Genomic DNA, 25,388 nt, shown 5'->3' with positions numbered 1-25,388 from the left:
CCCCTGCTCCATGCCATGGGCTGGGAGGTGTTTCAGCCCAGCCAAAGCCATCACACCACGGCTGCTCCATACCACAGGCTGGGGGCTGCTCTGGCTGGGCAGGGCTCACTCTTCTATGCTGCATGGCATGGCAGGCCTAGCTAGACTGGAGAGCCCCCACCCTCTGGGGTGCAGCACAGAGGGCCCAGCTGGGCTGGAGTGCCCCTTGCCCATGGCATAGTGGGCTCGGCTGAGCTAGAGTAGCTGCCTGCCCACAGCGGGTGGGGGGCTGCTCCAGCCCAGCCATACTGCCAGTTAACTGGTTAAATGGTTAGCCAGTTACATCCCTAATCCTTACATTGACTACTTCATGGAAAAAGTAACTGTGAAATTCCTAAACACCCCATCCACCACAATCTCCCCACCACCAAGAAGCTGTTCAGTCCTGGAAATCTATTCACCAAGTAGTGATCAAACCGGCTTCATTGTACTCCTCAACCATGACTGTGTTAACAAGCCAAACCAACAATTCTCAGACACCACCTACCATGAAGAATTCAAAGACCCGCACTTTACAATCTACCCAGGAATTTAAGGATGTCATTAAATCATTCCGCAAACAAGTTCAGCAGAAACTCTACAATTTCATTTCCTGTAAATGCAACCCAGCAACCTTCTACATGCATTGCAAGATACATAAGCAAAGGAACGCAGGCAGACCCATGGTGTCTAGCCATGGCACTAAAGAAATATAAACTACCCTCAAACCACACAAAGAGCAAGCCTCCTCCAGGGCACAACTCATTTCCTTCACAAACCCCACAACATTAACAACCCCTGTGAACATCATCTTTACAACTGTGGATTTCACCTCCCTGTACACTAAGGGTATGTCTACACTACAGCGTTATTTCAAAATATCTAATTTCAAAATAGTTATTTCGAAATAACTTATTTCAAAATAACGCATCTACACACAAAATGCATTTTGAAATAGCTTTTTGCTATTTTGAAATAGCACGTCCACACTGATTGGACGCTGAATCGCATTTAAGGCCAGCCAGAACTGGTTCCGGCAGGGCATCAAATCAGAAGTTACCTTGTGGCCAGGGCGGCCAGCAGGGCACCCTGGGAAGGGCTGAAGGCCCCCTATTTTGAAATAAGCGTCTACACAGCGCTTATTTCAAAATAGCAATTTCAAAATTGGGGCTATTCCTCGTAGAATGAGGTTTATCAATTTCAAACTAAGCCCTCCGCTATTTCGAATTAATTTCAAAATAGTAGTTGGCTTGTGTAGATGCTAGGAAAGTTATTTGAAATAATGGCTGTTATTTAAAAATAACTTTGCTGTGTAGACAAACCCTAACATGCCTCACAATGCATCTGACAAAGTGGTTTTTACCTACAAAAGCTTACGTTCAAATCTGTTAATTTTAAGTTGCCACAGGACTCCTCATAGTTTTGCAGATTGAGGGTGTGTCTAGACTACAGGGTTTTGTCGACAAAAGAGGATTTTTGTCGACAAAACTATACCTGCGTCTACACTACCGCTAAGTTCTGTCGACATAACGTCGACAGAACTCAGCAGTTTTGTCGATGCTGGTAAACCTCATTTTACAAGGCATAACGACTTTTGTTGACAGAGTTCTGTAGACAGAAGGTGTTATTGCATCTAGGGTTGTGTCTAGACTACAGGGTTTTGTCGACAAAGCAGCTTGCTTTGTCGACAGAACTGAATGTAGTCTAGACGCTCTTTGTCAAAACTTCTGTCGACAAAAGCCTGTAGTCTAGACGTACCCATAGATTAACACAGCTACCCCTCTGAGATGAAGAAAACTGTAATCTACAGCAAAACATTCACCTACAATTACAAACTTAGAGCAGCCCAGCTCTACTGACACATCTGGACTGCTGTAAAAGCAGTTGTGTGGCTGTGATATGCCGATGAGAGAGAGAGAGAGAGAGAGCTCTCCCATCACTATAAGAAAATCAGCTCACTAAGTGGACACAAGCACTTATGCTGGCAAAACTTATGTCACTCAGGCGGGTGGTTTTTTTCACATCCAGGAGCAACAAAAGTTTTGCCAAAATAAGTGTTATTGCTTCAGATACCGCAGAATATGCTCAGAGAAGAGCATCCCTAATTATATACACCTTAATACACTCAAAACCAGCTCTGGGTATGGATTTTTCACATAGCTGAGCAATGTAGTTATACGGATGTTGGTTTGTCATGTAGACCTGCCCTGAAAAAATTTCCCAATTCAAAAGAAGAGCTCTGTGTAAGCTTGGCATTTTGTCTTTCTCACCTTCAGAAACTGATCCAATAAAAGATATTACCTCACCTGCCTTGTCTCTCTGATACCCCGGAACCAGCACAGCTATAACAACACTCAATCAGACTGGAAACAGACAGCCTGTCAGTGAGCGACAGCTATATCAGTGGGGCTACGTAGGCTGTGTCCACACAGTTTAGGATCACAGGAACTGCAAAACTGAATCAGCTCTGTAGTTCATCTAGTCCAGCATCCTATCTCCAAGAATGGTGAGCAGCAGGTGCTTCAGAGGAACCCTGCAGCAGGCATATGTGAGATAATCTGCCCTCCATATTAAGTCTCATCCTGGTCTCTATGGGCAAATTGCGCAGCTTATTTCAAGTGTATTTCAAAATAGCTTATTTTGAAATTTGGTGCTGTCTACACAGTGCCAAATTTCAAAATAGAGCATTATTCTGAAATGTCCCTTAATCCTCGTGGAACGAGGTTTATAGGGACTTTGGAATAGCAAGCCCATTATTTTGAAATAGCTTTTGAAATAACAGGCTTGTTTAAAAGATGCGGAATAGCTATTTCAGGATACCAGAAGTATCCCAAAATAGTGCCGCAGTGTAGACATACCCTAACAGTCAGAGACTGACTTGATGCCTCAAGCATGAGGATTAAAATCTCTTCCCAAATTTTGTTTCCAACAGCTATTATAACTCTGGATTTTCTAGATAAATGTCTAGGTGCTTTTGGAATCTTATTAAATTCTTGGCTCCATTGACTTCCTGTGGCAATGAGTTCCAGAGTCTAATTATGCATGATTGAGAAAAGTGTTACATTAATTTTGAATTTGCCACCTTTCATTGTCACCAGATGACTCATAATTCAAGAATGAGGGAACATAGAGAACAGAAGCTCTCGATCTACCTTCTCTTTACCTAGATTAACCCAGGGCAGATATACACACAGGGTTTGACAGCCATCTGATATGTTTGCAGTGGTCTTCATCTTAGGGAAGAAGTGGACAGTACACCAAAGATAAATGGCATCACATTATTTAACTTTGTTCATTGAGAAATTCTTAGCCACTAGAAATCAATATTTTTCGTTTCGGCTCTTGGGACTAGGCAGCCATAAACACATGTTTAGTAATAGCAGTAAGGATTATGACTCCAAAAAAGTGGAGTATTAGAATCTTGAATGATTAAATAGACAGAAGGTCCAAGATACAGATCTAAAACGTATCAGTTCATCTGTCCCACAGACAAAGCCCTACATCACCCCCAGTATCAGGATAGAAATATGTGCCTAACAGCATGAAAACCTCATTAAATGTTAACACTGGTCTCACATACCTTGGCTTCAGAAGCAATTGCCTGCAGAAAAAGTTTTCTACTCTGTTCTTCTGTCCCATCTATAAATTCCTTCACCTTAGTGTCAGTTTCAGCACTAGCGCTGTAGATGTAGGTAAGCTTATACCAAGCAGCTCTATCAAATAAAAACAAAACACAAAACAAAAAGTCACACAGGGCCATACTTTCAGGTCATGGTCTTTTTTAAGATCTGATCCTGCTCCCATTAAAGTAAATGGGATTTTTTTAAATAGCTGAAGATTGTTCCCGTCTTAATGACATCACTGGCTGATGTGCATATATTTTGTGTGCTCTCATTAATGTGTGCAACTTTACACAAATGCCACTTGTACATGCAACTCAAACTTTAAATGGGATTTGCAAGTGCAAATCTGCCATTTTCCCAAATGAGAGGACACAAAAAATAGCACACAAACAGAGTGCATGTTTAAGAAGCTTGCAGATAAATGGAGACTGGATATTTCAAATGCAAATTGAATGGTGCTATACATTCAAAAGACCGCCAAAGTTTACAATCAAAAAATATAAACATGCACAATCAGAGCATTCTTCAGGTCTACATAACCATGCAAGTCCTAGGTTAATGGGGGTCACAAATCAGAAATTATCATTTTTATTTTCTACTCAGTGGCGCCAACATAAATCTTCAGTTTAGGATTCACACTGTTTGCAACATATCATGGGATCCTTGGCATCATTGTTAGCGACATATCTTAGCACATATATTATAAATGAAAAAATTACTTGCACATAATGACCAATTCAAAAATTAAAGTAAACACTATGACTACTTTTGGGGCTAGAGTTTTTTGGCTGGTTCCAGCTCTTCCTCAGGTAATCTTATAAAGAAAAACCACTAGAGAGGTTTTCACCACTGGCACAAGCACTACTGAAGTGAGCATTTTGGTGCCTAGAACCTCCTCTCTCCTTTTATTCTTTGTTGCTTCCTGTTCCTTTTAGAAAAGAAAAAGGTCAAATGTAGGGTGTTCATGCAGGGTGGTTTGATCCGGCAAAGCACTTAAGCTCTTGCTTAACTTTAGGCACTCAAGTAGTCTCATTGACTTCAGCCAGAGCTAGATGAGGCCCATAAAGCAGAAAATACACTTCACCTCACATGTATCTGATGAAGTGGGTCTTTGCCCATGGAAGCTTATGCTCCAATATATCTGTTAGTTTATAAGGTGCCACAGGACTTCTCGTGTTCTTGCAGATTCAGACTAACATGGCTACCCCCTGATACATTTTACCTCACATGCCACCCTGGTCTGTTTTCTCACCTGAAAATGCAGCAGTTCTCAAGTATTTGCAAATTGCTGCACATCACAGAAAAAGTGTCAACTTGGAGAAGGCTTCTTGTTTCATTTTTATAACTAGGTAAAACAAAGTGATAAAGACACGTTTAAATAGAACAGTCCATAACACTTCTGACATTACAGAATCAGCTACCTTGGCAGTAAACAGACCAAAGATTCCATTATTACTTTGAGTCTTCCCATGCATAGTTTTACTCTTTTAGGTGCTTTATATAATAAGAAAAACATATAATCCCTGCCCTAAATAGCTTAGGAGGGGTAGGGAAGTAGTACTGTAATAAGACTGGGCGTATACTCATCTTAAGTATGTGTCATCAAAATAGTTCTGGGGATTTTGTGTGTTTATTTTTTAAAACACTTGCTCTTTGTAAGTGACAAAGCAAAAAGGATGGAGCATTTCCAGAAGCCACAATGTGCATGAGTAATCAGTAAAATCTGGTGACTGCCTTGAGCGCTCAAAGGCCTCAGATACATGGGTCTCATTCTTGCACTTAATTCCTTCCCTCTGCTAATTTAAAGGGACTCTGAACTTTAAAAGAAACAAAATCACAGCCCTCTGAAAATATTTTGCCTGCAAGTAGATTCAAGTACTAGCGCCCAGCCCTGCTCCTTCTGCCCAAGCTTCACACTTGGCAATTCTGTCCGCAGCCCTCCCTGACACCCATTCCCAACTTCTGACACACAGATGCTATGGATGCCTGCCCTATTTTTTAAAATATTAACATTTGTTATAAATAGGGTGACCACATGTCCTGTTTTTAAAGGGACAGCCCCATATTTAACACCTCCCCCCCCCAGGTGTCTTGACTTTTTCTTTAAAAAGGGCCAATTGTCCCATATTTTCTATCTCCCACCCCTCCATTAGTACTGGTTAGTCCCACTGCAGCCCCTGCTGTGTGCCAGCTCTTGGCCACCAGGACCCAAGCCTCCCCCATCCCTATCCAGTTTCTGGTTGGCACAGCCGTGAGCTGCAATGAACTATGTGTCTCCTCTGCTACTAGCCCTTTATGTTCTCCTTCTCTTGCTGTCCTCTCCTGCACAGTACCAATGTACTAGAGGTGTGCAGGGGTGTGAGTGTATGTAACCCCTCCCCATGTGTGTGTGGGAAGGTGGGTGGATGTGTCACCCCTCTCTTTGTGGACTGTAAAGCCTTTAAAGAGAAGGTAAGTAGAAATAATCCAACTACACATTACTTCTTTTTAACAAAGTCTCCATCAACTTGATGTTAGTTTGAATGTTTGTACGATAGATTGCTGTTGAAGTCATTTGAATGCAAGTAATTTTACCAGGTGTCCTGTATTCAGTATTGGGTGTTGGCACTCTGTTCACCCTCCAGTTTGAAATGGGGAGCCAAGCAGAACACCAAGTTATAAATGTTATAAATGTATTGTTTGATAAATGTGTAATCAGAAGCGTCACACCATTTAATAAAAATTACCATAACGAATGCACCCTAAGTAAAGAGACTTGCTGTGCAGTATGGTGAGAGCCTGTTAAATAGAGAGACATGATTATTATATTAATGTAGAATGTGTTTTTTTTTAAAGCTCACTGTTGCACTGATTATTGTATTGTTACATGGCAAGAATTTGTAGATCTGTAAAAAAGAAAAAGAAAGAAAGCTCTTTCTTTCAAGTGTGAAAGGGATAAGAGAAGTTAGTGTCCTCTGCTTTTAGTAACTAAGGGTCTGTCTGCGCTGCACCCTTACCTCGAAATAAGCTATGCAGTTTGCGCTACACAAATTGTGTAGCTTATTTCAATCTAATGCCAAATAGTTTGTTTTGAAATTTGGCACAGTCTGCACAGCATCCCATTTCAAAATAAACTGTTATTCCAAAATATCCCTTAATCCTCATGGAATGAAGGTTACAGGGACACAGGAATAGTGCGCCCGTTATTTCAAAATCTATTTTGAAATAATGGGTGTGCTGAAAAGACGCAGACTAGCTATTTCGGGATACTTCTAGTATCCCAAAATAGCACCGCAGTCTAGATGTAGCCTAAGAGTGGGGAAAGAGTCTTCAGTCCTAGCAGTTAGGAAAGAGAGTTAAAAAAAATAATCTTACTGGTAATTTAGTGAGAGCCTTATTCTGTGTCTGATCCCAAATCCATTCAACTCAATAAGAGTCTTTCCATTGACTTCAGAGGTCATGGGGCAGGACCTTCAGACCCCCAAATGTGCCAGCATGTCTGATCTGGGCACTAATAGGTGTGAAATATCCTGTTCTATCCTTTTCTAGAATAAATGTTTATCCAAGTACTTAAGTAAACCTAAAAAGACCAGGGGAATAAAAACTCCAAAAAAGGGAATGAAACTTGAGTCTGGCATGAAATATTTAATATTCAGCTCTCAAAGGCCTGGTCAACACTAGAACAAGCAGGTCAGCTTAAAGTACCCCATCCAGCTACTCGAAATGTGTAGCTGGATTCGGCTTACCAGAAGCCGAGCCACCACAACGTCTACACTGCAGGAGACCTCCGGGAACACACGTTCCTATCGGCTTCCCTTACTTCTTGCAGAATGAGGAGTAAAAGAAGCTGGCGGGTGGTGTCTTGAGCATTCGATTTGGGGGTCTACACTAGACCCACCAAATTGAACACTAGAAAAATCGACCTCCAGAGGGTCGATCTCCTCCATAGTGTAGATGTACCCAAAGAGAGCAGCCCCTGTTTTAGCAGCTTGATCAGAACTTGCTGTAAAATGGGGAAACAAAAGGTTCAGACATACAAAAAGTCACCAATAAGTCTTCCAGCATTTCTTCTTTCTTTTACTTACTAAAAGTCAATTCAGAAACAGACGGGCTTCTTACCTACACAGAAACTGCAGAAGTTCTTCCAAACATCCTGCTTCCACCTTGTCTCTTATGGTGTCACTGATATGCTGGACTGCCTCTGACCTCCCTGTTAACACCTGCCAATTTAAGTAGTGAGAGAAAATTCCAAAGTTATTCACATTTTTTTTAGGTGCACGTGATTTCTCCCATCTCTTTCGCCTTTGAAAGTCCCTTCATCTTCTTAGGGAATGATTTAGTTCCTACTTTTAAAAATCCTCAGGTGAATAAAAATCCTGTCTGCTTGGATCAAGAGATGGATACCCAGACACCAAGGCTATGTCTAGACTGCAGGCTTCTTTCGAAAGAGGCTCTTTCGAAAGCATCTTTCGAAAGAGCCTCTTTCGAAAGATCGCGTCTAGACTGCACGGAGAAATTTCGAAAAAGCGGCTTGCTTTTTCGAAAGAGAGCACCCAGCGAGTCTGGATGCTCTCTTTCGAAGACGGCCTCTTTACATTGAAGAACGTCTTCTTTCGAAAGAGGAGCTTTCGAAAGAAGGCTTTCTTCCTCGTGAAATGAGGTTTACCGCCATCGAAAGAAAAGTCGCGTTCTTTCGAAATAATTTCGAAAGAACGCGGCTTGAGTCTGGACGCAGGGGAAGTTTTTTCGGGAAAAGGCTACTTTTCCCGAAAAAACCCCTGAGTGTGGACACGGCCCTAGGGAGTAGTATTTTACTCCACAAATGCCACAGCTGAAGTGAGCAGGACCTGTGCAGTAAGGAACCGCTCAGTGCAAACAAGAGTGGCAGAATCCTGCCCCATGTTTGGGTGTTACTACTAATACTGAGCCACAGGGCCCAATTCACCAATGTTTGGCAGTTGTGAAAATATCTTCATTTCTGTAGGGACTGCCAGCAATTTTAGCATGACTTTGTACTTGAATAGATATGACTATATAGAGAAATGCTACCTTTGACCATAGAAAGGTGCCTATGTAAAAACTTATGCAGCCAGCCAGTATTCCTGCAGTGAAATGCCTATTTCAACAGACAGGCAGGATCTGTCTCATGTCATAAGATAATAGAGTCCTGGCAAGCTGCTCATGCTACTTCCCCCTGACGCCACCTTATAGTTTCAGTGGTGGGCCAAGCTGGGCACTTAGTTTCTTCCGGCCAGAAGGATGAAAATTAGTCTCTGGATTGACATGAACAGGTGGTAACTTAACACTACTAACTGCTCTGTGGAAATGGAGCCTTGCTGTAGAAAGGGACCAGATGGAAAAAAGGAGAGACACAGAATAATATCCTGTGCTCTGCCAGCGAGCTGACTAGTGTCAGAGAAATAGATGATGACTCACATAGTGAGTGGGAGTTTCCATGCACTCGCCACAATAAACATATCAGTTCAGCAAAAAAGGAGGAAGGAAACACATTCCCCTAATCTGAGCACAAGACACATACTGTGAAAATATTGATGGTCAGTTCATCTTTAGACATAAAGAAAATGAAATTGCAGGAGTAATATTTTCATGATCTTACATAACGTGCAATATATGCATGATCGTCAGCATCATATTTATATACCTACGTGCCCCAAGAAGGGACCAGGTCCCTGTTATGCTAGGCACTATACAAACACAGAACAAAAAGAAGCTGAGTACCATTTGCAGGCTCTCACATTTATACAGCACTTTTCATTACAAAAGAAATCCCAAAGCCCTCTCCAAACAGCACCAACTATATGCATCGTGGAAATGCAGCCTGATCTGTCAGTTGTTAATCAGTGTACAGTAACACTGTGTACCAGTGTAGGACAGAAAGTAAAGAATGCCTTACTCAATTGATATGTGCAGAATGGTCGCTTGGAATCACAGTCCACCTGAGTCTGGAACTTGACCAGGACATCAAGTTGCAAAGCAGTGTCTCTTGGAAGAAGTGGCACACCGCATTCAAAAGGTAGTCTTAGGACGACTCCACAGTTAAATTTTGCTGGCTTTGGTACTTCATTTCGGAGTATGAAAAAAAAATAGTCATGTCTATGGCTGACATGGTAATGCTGGCAAAGGCCTTAGTGACTGTAGATGCAGTGCTTCTGGCAAAAAAGTGCTTTTACTAAAAGGGCTTATTTTGTCTGGGTAACTGGTATAAAATATACTAAAAGAAAACTATTTGGCCAGCATAAACTATGTCTCCATTAGGAGATTTTGCCAGTCTACTTGTAGACCTACTCTGGCAAACCTTTTCTAATGTAGACAAAGCTTTAATGCTGGCTGCATAAGTATTAAACATGAGAGCTAGCTAGTCTAATATACCTATGTGCTACGTTAAAGACAACAGTTTCCACTTTGCCTTAACCAGGCCAGTGCAGTCATTTGTGGCTACACTAGCCTGGATGATTCAATACCAATACTTTCACATCTGATCACATTTCCAGGAATAATTTGTGCCTGAAGAGAAATTGAGGTACCATCAGATCCAAACTCTAAGGCAATGATACTCAATAAGATCTTGCCAACATGAGAATTTTGTGACAAGAAGCAGGCCATTGGTGAAAAAGACTGACAAAGGAAAAAAAATAGGCTGCTAACAAATAAAGACCTTGATTGTAACATAAATACCAGCATTTCTATCTTTTAACAAAATTTATAAATCAGTATTATCCCCTGCAGTGCTTGCTTTGTAATGAAAGAGATGCTGCAGCACACATGAATCACTTGTTAGGCAGCCAGATAATGGCACCTGGTGGCTAGGCACCCAGCTCAGAAGGATCCTCAACTTGGCCTCTGTATGTGCCCATGCAAATTTCCTGTAACTGCTATTTTTTGCAAACTTTCAGCTGCTCATTCCGGGGTTGGTTTGAGATTATTTTTTTTCTTTAGAAATCCATGTTGACCATTACTTATCACCAGGGCTCGCCAAGAGGCAGCGAGCCCTGCTCGCCAGCTGTGCGGTTCGGCACACTGCACATGCACAGACTGTGCTGCGCAGCTGTGCCAGCTTGTAGTCTACTTGCCACAGGCGAGTAGATTACACTGTCGAGCTCTGCTTATCACCGTATTATCTTCTAGGTATTTGTAAATTGATTGTTTGCTCAACTATCTTTCCCGGTACAGAAGTTATGGTGGCTCTTCTGTAATTGCCAAGTTTTTCCTTATTCCCCTTTATAGATTGGCACTAGATTTCCCCTTTTCCAGTCCTCTGGAATTCTGCTATCTTCCATGACTTTTCAAAGATAATGGCTCAGATATCTCCTCGGTCAGCTCCTTGAGTATTTTAGGACATATTTCCTCAGGCCCTGTTAACTTGAAGATACCTTATCGGTCTAAGTAATTATAAACTTGTTCTGTCCCTATTTTAGCTTCAGATCCCTCATTTTCACTGGTATTCACTTTGTTAGATGTCCTATCTCTACTAATCTTCTTGGTGAAAACTGAAACTGAAAGGGCCTTTTAGCATTTCTGCCATTTCCACATTTTCTTTTACTGTCTTTCCCCCCTTGTACAGCAATGGTCCTCTCCTGTCCTTGGTCATGTTTGGAAAATCTGGATCCCTGCCTCTCTAGACCATCATTATACACACACTCAAGTTTCCTGCAAACATGCATGCAGCACGTAGAGCATAAGCCCACCCACAATGAAATCAGTGGCAAAACGTCAGTGGGAGCAGGGTCGGGCTATTGCTGAGGCACTAGAGAAACACGGGACAGTTCATAATTCTTCTTTTACACAAAAGAGGGGAAAATCTGCTGCCAGTAACACAGCTATGGCTGAAGTTGGTTGCAGGGGCAGATGACCATTTTGCGGGGCCCAGGGCAGCCCAATTTTGCGGGGCCCCCCTTTGCCACGGCGCATGCGCAGGGCTTCTTGAAGCACGGGGCCCAGGGCAGCCACCCCGATTGCCCTGCCCTATATCTGCCCCTCGTTGGTCGGATTGCAGGTGTGTAACAGGGCAGACCTGAGCCTCGTTCTGTACAATTATAGTACATGCTGAGAAGCTTGTGTCGATAAGGAACATCAGCAGTGGCTTACCTGAATGATTGTAGTGTCTGTGTAAGGTTTTCTCCCTGCGTTAACGACTTCTCTGAGTGCTTCTCTTACTTCCTTCTGAAAGTAACAAAGTTAAAATACAAACCTTTACAATGCAACCCAATTTGTAATCTGTTAGGTTTCCCTGTCTCACCCTGCACCTCTGTCTAATGCTGACAGGCAGAATCGAACCTGGGATCTCTGAAGTAGGGATGTAAAGGGTTAACAGGTTACCCAGTAAGCACCACTCTTTCTGGAGAATGCTTAGCAGAGAATTGGTTAACAGGTGGCCTGGCCAGACTGGAGCAGCCCTGCCAGGCCAGGCCCACCATGCCACACCATGGGTGGGTGGCACGCCAACCTGGCTGGGCCAGCATTTTCAAATCAGCTGTTTGTGACTGTTAAGGGGCTGGGAAGGAGGGGGATGAGGGAGACAGAGCACCAGTCAGCAGATTCATGGTGCTCTGAAAGTGCTAGGAAGGAGGGGGAGTAGGAGGAAGTGCAGGGCTCCAGTTCCCCAGTGCACGAGAGGTATAAGGGGAAGAGAACAGGCAGGGAGTGGGTGGGCCATATGTGGAACCCCAGTGGGCCACAGGCTGCAAGTTGCCCACCACTGGCAACAATCATGCAGCCCACTGAGACAAAGGAGGGCCATTCATACAGCCCACTCACTAGCCTTGGTTGCCTAGCGCTGCTCAATGGTATTTCCTGAAGTGGTTCGGCACATTGTAGTGGTCCCTGCCCCGGACCCCCACTAGCCGGCTTGCAGTGGATGTTGCTTGAGAGAGGCTGGACAAAACAGAAAGTGATGATGTTATAGTGCATGGTGTGCTCTCCTGGCAGCCAGTGCTAGGGAAAGTTGGCTGAGGACCTACTATGCTGAGGTTTTAGCTGCATTTAAAACCATTGCAACGTGGTCTCAGCCCCTTCATTTGGCTGCAACGTATACCCTGTCCAAAGCTCTTCTCTTTCCTTTGGAGCCCACATTCCAACCCTGCTATGGGGCTTTCAATTAGAAAAAAAAATACTGTCCTGGAAGCCTTGGGAGCTGAGTCATTTGCTGAGTGTGTAAGGCCCTCTTCCCACTCAAACTCACTAAGGGCATTTCTACGCTGCAATGTAAGCCCAGGGATAGTGGCACTTGGCCAGCTGACCCATGCTAGGGAACCCTGGGCATTTATACTATATTTTAATCCCTTGTTATGACTTTCCTAACCCACTTTCAACTCTAGTCCTCTGGCATCAACTCTGCAGTTCACAGACCCAAGTCAAAGGAACCATATCCCAATCTCCAAAATGTGACCACTATCACTGGGACCAGTGTGCCCTGCAGGAAAACTTTATTGCTTGCCCTGCATATTACCAGGAAGCAGCTCTCTTTGCAAAAGGCTTGAGCAATTTGCTCTCCATTGCAAACCCAGGAGACTCTCTGATATTGGGCTTGCAGATTGGTGACTGGAAGAGAAAGGGTTAATGCGTCCTGAGCTGCTGCTATTTGCAAACTGGGGGAAGGGAGGAGGGAGCCTTCAGTTTTCAGTAGCGTGGATTGCAGATTGCCAAGACAGGACTAAAGAAGTGGTCCCACGGAACTGTGGAATACCTCCAGCTGACAGCTGGGACTTGAGTCAAGCAGGGTTGTGTCTACATTGTAAAACAATAGGATTTAGCTACTGAGTCTTGGGTTAACTTGAGCTCAGGCCAGCAGGGTAGATGAGTACATCGAGTCTGCCAATGACTCCAGCGCACCCTGGGTCTGAGCCTTGGGCTAGTGCAATCACAGTATAGACGCAAGTGAGATTAGGCCTGAGCCCATGCTCAAGCACAGGCTAATGTTTCAGTGTAGACATACCCTTAAAGGTCACTAGCTGAGTGACTCGGTATACTGTGCTAAGGAAACCGTGTGTATGCCATCCCCACAAAGGTTAGCATGGCAGGCCACATTGGGGGCAGGCTGGGAGGGACTATAGCTCCATATTACACAGATCCAGAGGCCTAGCGCCCTACATGACTGGTGCCAAGAATCTGTGACTCTCAGTCCAAACTATAGGCTCATTAGCATCCCCAGAGAAAAGAGTTCTGTAGTCCCATGACACAGCCCTGAGTTAGTTGAAGGAGAGGGGAGATTTCACTTTCATAGCCTCTTTGTATTCCACCTAAATATAGCCCAAATGTGTGTGTGTGTGGTGTCTCCCCCCACAGAGCATGTACAGTAAAAGCATGAAAAGAGACAACACAAGGCTCCCAGCAGCCCCTTCTCAAAAGGGGCATCACCTATCAGTAGGGTTACCAGGTAGGTTTGGAAAAAATACCAGACACACTTGATTGGGACGGGGGGCGGGGCTGGCTGAGCGGGGGGGCGGGGGCACAGCGTGGCTGGCCGCGGGAGATGGGTGGGGCTGGGGGTCAGGGGAAGCGCAGCTGGCCCAAGGAGATGGGGGGGTTCAGGGGCAGCGCAGCTGGCCAGAGGAGATGGGGGGGTCGGGGGCAGTGCGGCTGGCCGGGAGAGATAGAGGGGCTGGGAAGTGGGGCTGGTGAGCGGGGGGTCGGGGCAGCGCGGCTAGCCCAGGGAGATGGGGGAGGGGAAGGGGGCAGCAGAGCTTGTCGGGAAGGGTTGGGGAGAGCAGGGGGGGCCGGGACTGACCCCGTCACGTGCAGATCCCGAGGTGCTGTCAGGTCCGCACACGGTCCAGAGAAGGGTGAGTGAGTCCGGCTGCAGCTCCACCACAGGCTCAGGAACAGGGACAGGGCTTCTCCTCCTCCCCAAGGCGTCAGACGCAGCCAGGGCTCCCAGCACCGATCGCGCCCGCCTCCCAGCCACTCCCCCGCCCCAGCCAGAAATCCAGGAATTACCGGACATTGCGCATGTCCGGTATTTTCTGGATTTTTTTAACCGGACAGAGGGCCCAGAAAATGGACTGTCCAGTAGAATACTGGACACCTGGCAACCCTACGAAGGCAGATTGCTGTTTGTGAACCTTCAGTGCTTGGCTTCTGTACTGGGATGGGGGCCATTTGTGATGTAGGCAGCCATCAGCTAAGAAGCCCACTGAGACCACCAGCTCATGCAATACCATTCTGTGTGGCCTGTTTTCATTCTCCTACAAAATAAACAGGTCAAGGAGTAGATTCAGAGACTAGCCTTGACTATTTGACCTTTTCTGTGCATGAGCCAAAACAACCAAGAAACGTATTATGAAAAAGGATAATTTGGGATGGTAAACAAAGCGTCCTAAAACTCCATGATCTTACCTGGGTGACTGTGAGCAGCTTTTTCTCCATATCTGAAAAAATCCACTTGAGATAACATGCATCAGCTAAGAGCAGCATCGCGCTGCCACTGCACACAGAAAACAAAATCGCAGTCAGCAGTTTTCCAGGAGCTTTGTGGCTTTCCCAGTCCCTGTACTGGCAGTCTATGCTTGTTAGTGATGGGTAGCTCAGCTGGCTAATTGCACACACAAGGCAGCATTGCTTTCTCCTCTAAGGAACAACTAGTTATAATATTTTTCAATCCTCCCCAGCTCCATTTATTTTTTATTCTCCTCTCTGTGGTTCTTGTTTGTGACCCCATTCTCCAATTGTATCCTCTCCACTCTGATTCCCTCTCCTCTGTCTGCAGGCCTTCCTGCATCTTTCTCTTGGCCTTGTCTGAACTGGAAAGTTGTACCACTAGTGTAGACCTCTCCGATCCCTAGTATGGTCACAGATATATAGGTTCAAAGATGCTATTCTTGTATGGGAAGAGGTATAAACTATACCTATATAAATCAAAAGGCTTTGGAATTTTCTTCTTCACTTAGTCCAACAGATCAAAGATTTGGTGACCTTCAGAACACTCTGTATGACACACACACACGCATGCATTTTCCCAGGCTTTTCTTGGAGAGAATGTGTGTACGACTGATGGATGGGATGACTGAGTAAGGAGGCTGGGCAGAGTGACAATGGAAAGAGGAAGCAAACATTTTTTCCAACGGCACCTCCTGGTGTCCCTGGGTTTGGGCAGCCTGTTATTGATCTTTAAAATGTGCTTTAGTACTATTTGTATAATGAGCCTGTGTTGAGAGAGGTGCAGTGTACAAGTTCAGACAAATGCTTACATCTGAGAACATACAGTTGTCGTTAAAGAGCTATTCAGCATAGTTACAGGCAAAGACATTAGCACCATCAGCTCTTTCAAAAATTCTATTAGGTCTGGGCATTCAAGATTCTCTGTTGGGAAATGAGGGCTTGTCTACTAGACCGTGAATGGACACTGCAGTGATTGATCCACTGGCAATTGATTTACTGTGTCTGCTTAAAGATGATAAAATTGACCTCCGATCACTCTCCTGTCAACTCCAGTACTCCACCAGGACAAGAAGAGTAGCCGGAGTTGATGGGAGAGCAGCCCCTGCTGACCTTACTGTGTGGAAGACACTGTAGTAAGTACATCGACTTCAGCTACGCTATCTGCATAGCTGCAGGTGTGTATGTTAGATAGATGGGGGGAAGGGTAGCGTAGACTAGGCCTGATAGATATCTCCTGCTAGTTCCACGCAAGATAAGTTGGTTCTTGTGCAAGAGTCAATCATTAACACAGACATTCATATGCATGATACAGTCTGTGTGTCTGGGTGTCATCGCAGGGCAACCTCCAACGGCTGGGGGAGGAGGGCTCTACACACACCTTGCGTTAGTTTCCCTTTAACGTCTCCAAATAATCCACTTATACACAGAATCTTTAAAAACAATATCCCCCTTCCTTTATTCCGATTAATCAATTCCCCCAAAAGAAATCTCCTGCTAGATTCAAGGTTTCACAGCCCTCCCTCTTGGTCTGTGTTCATCTAGCCCTGACCTCCCCAGCTTGTAAAATCCCTCCTCAAGTTCAGAGCATCAACAGTCCTCCATTGTGGGACCTGCTTGTGTGTACCCAGTTAGGGTTGTGGACTTTCCCCAGAAGTTCAGAGATTGCACAACTCTTCTTTTTGTGACTATAGGTAGCAGAACTTTCCCCTCAGCAACTTCCCCTGACTAGGTTTGGAATCTCCATTTTGAGTCTGCCTCCCATTCACTTGACTGCTCCCTAACTGCTTTCCAAGTGGTCGAGCAACCCAAACCCCTGACCACAAGGGGTAAGATAATAAGATATTTCAAAATTAGATATTTCGAAATAATGCTGTAGTGTAGACATACCCTTGAGGTTCAACGGGGACCATACTCAGAACTGAGAAGAGGGAAACTGAGAGGCATAAAGAAAAGAAGGAATTACTCGGGACATACCTTCTGTACATATTAAAGCCCCATTCATAAATGAGAAGACATTTGCTGAAGCTCAGATTACCGTCTGTAAGTGTGGAAAAGTGAGACAACAAACAGGCATTACAACATTTTGTGTAGGTCGTTAGCAATTCTGCTTCTTTGAAGAAGTCTCTTTTGCATCTCAGGTTGGGGAAAATGTTGCTTTCCAACTGACTCAGATGATCTTTAAATGCAGGCTCATCTATGTTGCTAGCTGACACAAAGGAGGGAATTTGTGTTGCTATGCACTCCATTAGCAGTTTCTCCAGATCTCTATTCCAGTATTTGGGACTCCAAGTTGAAACAGATTCCATGTCTTTGCCACTGTCAAACCATTCTTTTTCTTTCTCTTTCTCCCACTTCAGTGATGCACCTACTGATTTCAGTGGTTCGAGTAATATATTATCACCTCCACTGATAGCTTCTTGCACAACTGACCACATTTTTTCTGCTATTTTTTTGTAAAGTGAATCAATCTTCATTTTGGTCTTGTGTTGAGATTGTTCCAGATCATAAATGTGATTACAAGCTTCAAGAAATTTTGCTTGATCTATCAATTCACAAATGGCTTGACCTGAAACAGAGTAAAAACACAACCAGAAGTTTATTGGTTGATCTATAGACTTTTCTATGGCAATCATTACAGCAATTACTAAGCATCACACATATAATAAGAAGGAATTATCATAATAGCCTTGTTAGGTATGGAAGTGGTGGTATTCCCATTATACAGGTAAGGAAACTGAGGCCCAGTGGGTTAAATGATTTGCCCGCAGTCATCTATAATTAAGCTTGGCAGAATCTTGACAAATAGTGTTGATGTTAACAAGTAGTACTGATGTTTGTTTTTTAATACTTGTTTCTATTTTATCCATTTACATTTTCACAGCTGCACAAGATTATGGTGTTTAATATTTTATTCATTTGTATTGATTTAAACTTTCACAGTTCTGGGAGATGGGAGGGTCAGACAATTATTTAATGACAATATATGTTGCGATTCAAAAAGTTAAAGCTTTATAATGATTAAAACACTATTGTCAACTTCATGAATCAAAATATACAAAGCAAATAGCCTTAAATCTATCTCTAATAAGTTCTCAAGCAGCAGTTTTCTTATTCTGCCTATCTGTAAACTTTGATTGTTAGTGATGGAAGTATTTTTATCAATGGGTGTGCACAATGGTGTGCACAAAGAGAAAACAATATTTACTGACATTTACCAATACACATCTAACTCTTCCAAGCTTAACTCTAGCAGAGCCAAGAAGGGAACCCAGATTGCCTGGGATCTTATGCTGCTCCCAGTGATATAGAAGATAGCTGAAAAGGCTGGTGTAACTGGTCACCAATCTAGAAACAATTTCAAATCCATCTGTGGAGAATGAGAGAGTTGTATGTTATTTTTTATACCTATCGGCTACGTCTACACTGGCCCCTTTTCCGAAAGGGGCATGCTAATTTTCCAGGTCGTAATAGGGAAATCCACGGGGGATTTAAATATCCCCCGCGGCATTTAAATAAAAATGTCTGCCGCTTTTTTCCGGCTTGTAGAAAAGCCGGAAAAGAGCATCTACACTGGCCCCGATCCTCCGGAAAAAAGCCCTTTTCCGGAGGATCTCTTATTCCTACTTTGATTTACTTTGAAGTAGGAATAAGAGATCCTCCGGAAAAGGGCTTTTTTCCGGAGGATCAGGGCCAGTGTAGACGCTCTTTTCTGGCTTTTCTACAAGCCGGAAAAAAGCGGCGGACATTTTTATTTAAATGCTGCGGGGGATATTTAAATCCCCCGCGGATTTCCCTATTACAACCTGGAAAATTAGCATGCCCCTTTCGGAAAAGGGGCCAGTGTAGACGTAGCCAGAGTGAAAAGAGGAAGGAAGAGAGAAAAATAGCAAAGACTAGGTTCAGGCCATAGGAAGCAAAGCATCTCTAAGGAGACAAACAAGAAGCCAATGACTGGGGAATACATAATACCTGCCTCCAGCTTCTATGGCAAAGGGCTCTCCCAACCTAAACCAGGGTCAAAGGGGATGCTAAAAGCTTAAAGATGTTGGCCTAGGAAAGATGGGAGTTGAGTGTGTTTTCACCATACCACACTGACAGATACACACATTGGGAGAGGGAGTCCCAAGAGCACGTTGCAGAATGCAGTATCACTCTTCCAACCAGTGACAAGACTAACTGTTGTGTGGAGTTCAAAATTTGCAAAGAAAGATTATGGTGTAGGTTGGGGGGAATAAGCACACAGTCAGTTTTGCTAAATACCTTTGCTCTGCATGCTTTGTACCTTTGAGTAAATAACCAATGCTTTGTTCTGAAGAAGCTATTTCTGTGTCCCTGCACCCCATTCTGTCAGAGGTTGCCAAAGGAAAAGGACATGCAGATGCCAAACCTTGTTGGGCTGTCAGGTTAGCAGGAGAGCTGCATCCTGAGATTTTGTATAAGCCACATGAATCCATCCATGAGACTAGTTTAGGTAGCCAGGTCTGTCACCTGAGCGGTGCACTCAAGGGGGACTAAGGGTATGTCCACACTGTACCGTGGTACTGAAAATAGCACTGGAGCCAGGCCACAGGACTGAAGCCAATCCATGGTGCAGCTGCTCATGGGTCAGGGCTGCAGTACTAAAAATAGCACTGAGGCCCTGGCTCCAGCCCAAGCACACAGGGCAGCTGCCCGCCATGCTGCCCTGCCCAGCAGGTGTCAGAATGGCAGAAAGGAAGGGAAGGGGCAGGAGGATAACTAAACAGAAGGTGGGCGTGAGGAGATGAAGGAGCTTGTGCTGAAGGGAAAGGAGGGGGCCAGAGCAAGAGAAGAAGGGGGAAGGCACCACGGGGAAAGGTGGAGGAGAGACTAATGCCAAGGGGCCAAGAGGAGACAATGTGGAGAAAAGGCAGGAGGAGAATGGGGAGAATGGGAAGGTGTCTGTGGGGGTGGGAGAGGGTAGGGGACAGGAAGAAGAGGGGGAGGAGTGGATGCGTGGAGAAGAGAGGTTGAAAGGAGGGGTGGGCATGAGGAAGGCATGGGAGGGAGCAAGTCATGTGGGAGGGGGCAGAGAGGTGTGAGGAGAACTGGAGCAGAGAGTGGTGAGGGGGTGTGCACCACAGGGGAAGAGAGCAAGGGGGGAAGTGTTGGGAGGGCAGAGCAGTGAGGAAAGAGGGAGGCACCAGGAAGGTGCAGGGGGTAAGGGAAGGTGCAGGTGCCAGGGGGACTATGGGGGTGAAGCAGAAGGGGAGGGGAGGAGAGTGGAAGGAGGGACGAGCACCAGAAGACAGAGGAGAGAGGCAGGGCAGGTGGGTAGAGGGAGGTGTTAAGAGAGGGGATTTGGAGGGGAGCTAGAGGAGAGGTGGGCACAGAGGGGAAGGACAGGTGCAGGAGTCAGTGAGGATGTGGAGGCAGGGCATGTGCCAGGAGGGCTGAGGGGAGTGAGAAGGGCAGGAGCCAGAACAGAGGAGGGGGGCAGCAACAGGCACCAGGGGAACAGATGGGGCAGGGGAGGGTGGGAGACATGGCAGCAGAGGGGGAAAGGGAGAGGTTTATAACTTGGGTGCCACAGCGGCACACATCCGAACAAGCACACATGACCTCAATATTGGTGCACAAGGCAAAACTCAATCCGCTCAGAGATGGAAAATCTTAGAGGGAACAATGGTCAGGGCTTACCTTCCAGGACTCCTATTCCGCTCCCCCATCACCCACTCTTGCCACTCTACCAGCAGTGGGGGCTCACCGAAATAACCCCTTCTAGCTACACCACTGATTCCTACAAAATGCTTTGTCAGATTTTCATCCACTTAAAAAGAGTGCTTTTAACTCTCTGCTTCTTACAACAACTGCTAAATATTAATTGCCCGTGGCAACAGATTTCATTGGTATAAACATTTAAGGGCCAATAGAGGGAGCTGTGTTGGCATAAATTACTTACACATGCCTCCCTGCACATTAAGGGTGTATCTACACTGCATTCGTAGCTCGAAATAAGCTATGCAATTTGAGCTACACAAATTGTGTACCTTATTTCAAGTCAATTTTGAAATAACTTATTTCATAATTTGGTGCTGTCAATACAGTGCCAAATTTTGAAATAACCCACTATTCCGAAATGTCCCTTACTCGTCATGGAATCAAGTAACAGAGGGGTAGCCATGTTAGTCTGAATCTGCATAAACAACGAGAAGTCCTGTGGCACCGAACAGACTAACGGATTTATTGGAGCATAAGCTGTCGTGGGCATGGACCCACTTCGACAGATGCGTTAGACCCATGCATCTGACGAAGTGGGTCTTTGCCCACGAAAGCTTATGCTCCAATAAATCTGTTAGTCTATAAGGTGCCACAGGACTTCTCATTCCTCATGGAATGAGGTTAACAGGGATGTTGGAATAGCGGTTATATTTCTGGGAACCCGAAATAGCACTGCAGTGTAGACGTAGCCTAAAGGAAGAGCAGACAACCCTTAACACCAAACTTTGTTTTATATCACATCTTTCTTACAAAATAATCCAAGGCCTTTTGCAGGGATGAAAATTACATTTGCAAAGTGAAACACCAATGAGCAACAGAAAGGGGAGTGAAATTTTAAAAATGTAGGTAAGGAGAAATATACATTTCAGAGAGGATTTGAAATGAGAGGTGAATCCTTGAGGAGAGAGATAGAAAGCCTATTCCAAATGGCAGGAGCTGAAGGAAACAGTCTCCATGGTGAGAAGAAACAGAGGAGGCCAGTGCTAGCTAAGCCATGTGGAGAACAGACGAGCAGAGAGTACCTGAGAGATACTGCCTCCCACCAGACTCTTTGTCCACAAGCATCTCTTCAGTTTCCTCCTTCTTAGGGGACAAATTCTTCAGCACTTTGACTGCAACATTTTTCATTTTCTCTATCCCCTTAGATTTCTCCTTCTCCTTCTCCTTCTCCTTCTGAGTCTCTTTAGGAAGCATCTGTGCATTTTCACCAGAAGATGCTCCCCGCAGCTTTCCCCTTCTAAAGGCTCGGCTGCAGGCAAGCCTCACTTTTCTCATACTCCCAGCAAGAGCCAAGCGTTTGCTATGAGATGGGAAAGGCTAACTGGAAAATACTAGCAACACTGTAGCTGAAAGTGCTTTTACAGTCTCAGCCTTAGGACTGATTCTGTACTACTTCCTGCTTTAACAGACATTCAAACAACTCAGTCCGTTTCATATTACAGTGTAGTCCAGTAGTTTTTATATGCTGCCAGCTCTATTATGTAAATGATCTCCTGTAGCATTACAGCAGCAAACATTTCATATGTCACCTCACCACAAGGGCTCAGGAAAAGCCCGTGGAATTTTTAGCAGTTTCTAAATTATTAAAATTCCCCTCGATCCTGCCAATTTATTTAAATTCAGAGTCCTCTGAGTCCAACAGATTTTGTTATTGACAGGGTCCATGGAATATACAAAGCACATTTGTGCTGAGGCACATGCCTTTCTAATGATTCGGAGATATTTCTCAGCATCAAGAGCAACCCTTATTTAGGCCCAAACTGACTTCATGAAAATCAAGTATTCCACCGTTGGGTGTGCAAACCCACAAAGGCCTGGCATTGGTTTTCATTGTTGAGCTATGAAGCTCTTATGTTGGGCCTGAATCCCTGAGGTACCCAGTGGCTGCCTGGGATTGCCCCCCTGCAGTTATATAAAACCCAGCATTTTTAAAGGAAGAAAATGAAAATTTTAAAGTTATGGGGGTAACTACCCCTTTGGTTATCTACCAACCAAGAGAACCAGTCAGTCTCTCTCATCCCTCTCTATACGGTATTCTACATAACTAGGGTGCTTCTTTTCATATATGAAAGTACAGTAGCTCCCATTGTTATTCATGGGGAAGGCTGTAAACATGGAAAGAGGAATAGACACATTAAAATGCACCTTAAAATGTATCTATTGTACTACTCAAAGTCTACTGATCTGTACCTGTTTACACCAGTTACGGATCCAACCCTGAATATTTAAAGGGCAAGGCAACTTGCTCTCCTATAAATGCTCATAATCCCCAACTTTCTTCCAGTGTAATTATGACCTACTAGAGCAGAGAAAATAATCTGTAATGAAAAGAAAATCAATTTATTAAATTTTGCTCTGTGTGTGTGTGTGTATCTGTGTCTGTGAAATGAGCATAAACAGAATGTAATTATCTTGTCATTCAAATGTATTCACTAATTGCATTTCTGCTAATAACTCTTGGGTGGCAAATAAATTAATCATCATGAATGTTAGAAATTTGTGCTATATTGCTGTACAGGTCACCTAGTATTGCTTTTCTCTTTCAACTGTCAATAAGTAACCCCAGGCTGTGAATTACAAAGCTGAGAATTCTATAACTGAATACACATTCTGAAATTTGCTTTTTGGCAAACATTAGAGAATCCAAGCTGAGATTCTGATGTCCTCCAGCAGTTCATGCAAGGTAAGGTCAAGAAGAACACAAATATTTGCAGCAAACCAAATCTTGCTCTCACCTTGGGAGTAAAAGGAGCAGGACTCAGATGGACCCATTTATGTGCAGAAAAAACACATTTGACCTCATCATAAAGGGGAAAATGTTTTCCCTCTCTCTTGAACACAGCAGAAATAGTTAAGTTTTAATGCACTGGGAGTGGTGGTAAAGTGCAGAAAGCCCAGAAAAAGGTCCTCAATATGGTAAGCCACATGGCTATGCTTCATGATGTGTCCTTTGTCCCAGATAGCAAAAGATCCAATGGAAGGGTAACATAAGTAAGATGAGGAGCAGACTCCAATGCATAAGTAGCCATGAATATCTGCTAGTCAAACTCCACACTGGAGGCAGAGGAAAATTCTTCCCCCCTCAACAATAAAAGGTCATTTTCTTGGGCTTAGCTCTAGGAAGAGGCTCTGGCACAGACTGAATTCATAGACAATAAATCTAATTTAATGCATCAAATTGCAAAAAGGTAAATTCATGTCTTAAAACTAATGGGAGAAAGGCAATTGAGGTACTTAAGGAGCACTCAAGGAAGGTAAGGCCACTGCAGAGAAACTAAATGAATCCTTTGCATCAGTCTTCATTGCTGAGGATGTGAGAAAGTTTCCGGCACCTGAAACATTCTTGTTAGATGAAAAGTTCATAGAATCATAGAATAATAGGACTGGAAGGGACCTCGAGAGGTCATCGAGTCCAGCCCCCCGCTCTCAAGGCAGGATCAAGCTCCGTCTACACCATCCCTGACAGATGTCTATCTAACCTGTTCTTAAATATCTCCAGAGAGGGAGATTCCACCACCTCCCTTGGCAATTTATTCCAATATTTGACCACCCTGACAGTTAGGAATTTTTTCCTAATGTCCAATCTAAACCTCCCCTGCTGCACTTTAAGCCCATTACTCCTTGTCCTGTCCTCAGAAACCAAGAGGAACAAATTTTCGCCTTCCTCCTTGTGACACCCTTTTAGATATTTGAAAACCGCTATCATGTCCCCCCTTAATCTTCTTTTTTCCAAACTAAACAAGCCCAGTTCATGAAGCCTGGCTTCATAGGTCATGTTCTCTAAACCTTTAATCATTCTTGTCGCTCTTCTCTGTACCCTTTCCAATTTCTCCACATCTTTCTTGAAATGTAGCGCCCAGAACTGGACACAGTACTCCAGCTGAGGCCTAACTAGTGCAGAGTAGAGCGGCAGAATGACTTCACGAGTTTTGCTTACAACACACCTGTTGATACAACCTAGAATCATATTTGCTTTTTTTGCAACAGCATCACACTGTTGACTCATATTCAACTTGTGGTCCACTATGACCCCTAGATCCCTTTCCGCCATGCTCCTTCCTAGACAGTCGCTTCCCATCTTGTATGTATGGAACTGATTGTTCCTTCCTAAGTGGAGCACTTTGCATTTCTCTTTATTAAACCTCATCCTGTTTACCTCTGACCATTTCTCTAACTTGCTAAGGTCATTTTGAATTATGTCCCTATCCTCCAAAGAAGTTGCAACCCCACCCAGTTTGGTATCATCTGCAAACTTAATAAGCGTACTCTCTATCCCAATATCTACATCATTGATGAAGATATTGAACAGTACGGGTCCCAAAACAGACCCTTGAGGAACTCCACTTGTTATCCCTTTCCAGCAGGATTTAGAACCGTTAACAACAACTCTCTGACTACGGTTATCCAGCCAATTATGCACCCACCTTATCGTGGCCCTATCTAAGTTATATTTGCCTAGTTTATCAATAAGAATATCATGCGAGACCGTATCAAATGCCTTACTAAAGTCTAGGTATATGACATCCACCGCTTCTCCCTTATCCACAAGGCTCGTTATCTTATCAAAGAAAGCTATCAGATTAGTTTGGCATGACTTGTTCTTCACAAACCCATGCTGGCTATTCCCTATCACTT

At 44.1% G+C, this 25,388-nt stretch overlaps 1 protein-coding gene across 4 annotated transcripts in view; it reads right to left on the bottom strand.

Moving 5' to 3' along the window:
• LOC102454878 (exocyst complex component 3-like) overlaps positions 1-25,388 on the bottom strand; it is a 131,607-nt gene that overhangs the window by 83,598 nt on the left and 22,621 nt on the right. The window contains exons 1-7 of one of the 4 annotated variants that reach the window (XM_075926504.1): positions 21,776-22,380; positions 16,989-17,580; positions 14,973-15,060; positions 11,727-11,801; positions 7,740-7,840; positions 4,894-4,986; positions 3,599-3,731 (exon numbers count right to left, since the gene is read on the bottom strand). In XM_075926504.1, coding sequence (XP_075782619.1) covers positions 3,599-3,731; positions 4,894-4,986; positions 7,740-7,840; positions 11,727-11,801; positions 14,973-15,060; positions 16,989-17,580; positions 21,776-22,028 — 1,335 coding nt within the window. In that variant the 5' untranslated portion in view covers positions 22,029-22,380. Of the gene's footprint in view, positions 1-3,598; positions 3,732-4,893; positions 4,987-7,739; positions 7,841-11,726; positions 11,802-14,972; positions 15,061-16,988; positions 17,581-21,775; positions 22,381-25,388 lie in introns of those variants that run through there. The other 3 variants (XM_075926505.1, XM_006120046.4, XM_075926507.1) reach the window with 3 other exon arrangements.

This window comes from Pelodiscus sinensis, chromosome 4, assembly GCF_049634645.1.
Source record: "Pelodiscus sinensis isolate JC-2024 chromosome 4, ASM4963464v1, whole genome shotgun sequence".
NCBI classification, from domain to species: domain Eukaryota; kingdom Metazoa; phylum Chordata; order Testudines; family Trionychidae; genus Pelodiscus; species Pelodiscus sinensis.
Note: the sequence above shows the minus strand (reverse complement) of the source record. Positions and strands in the feature narration are given on the sequence as shown.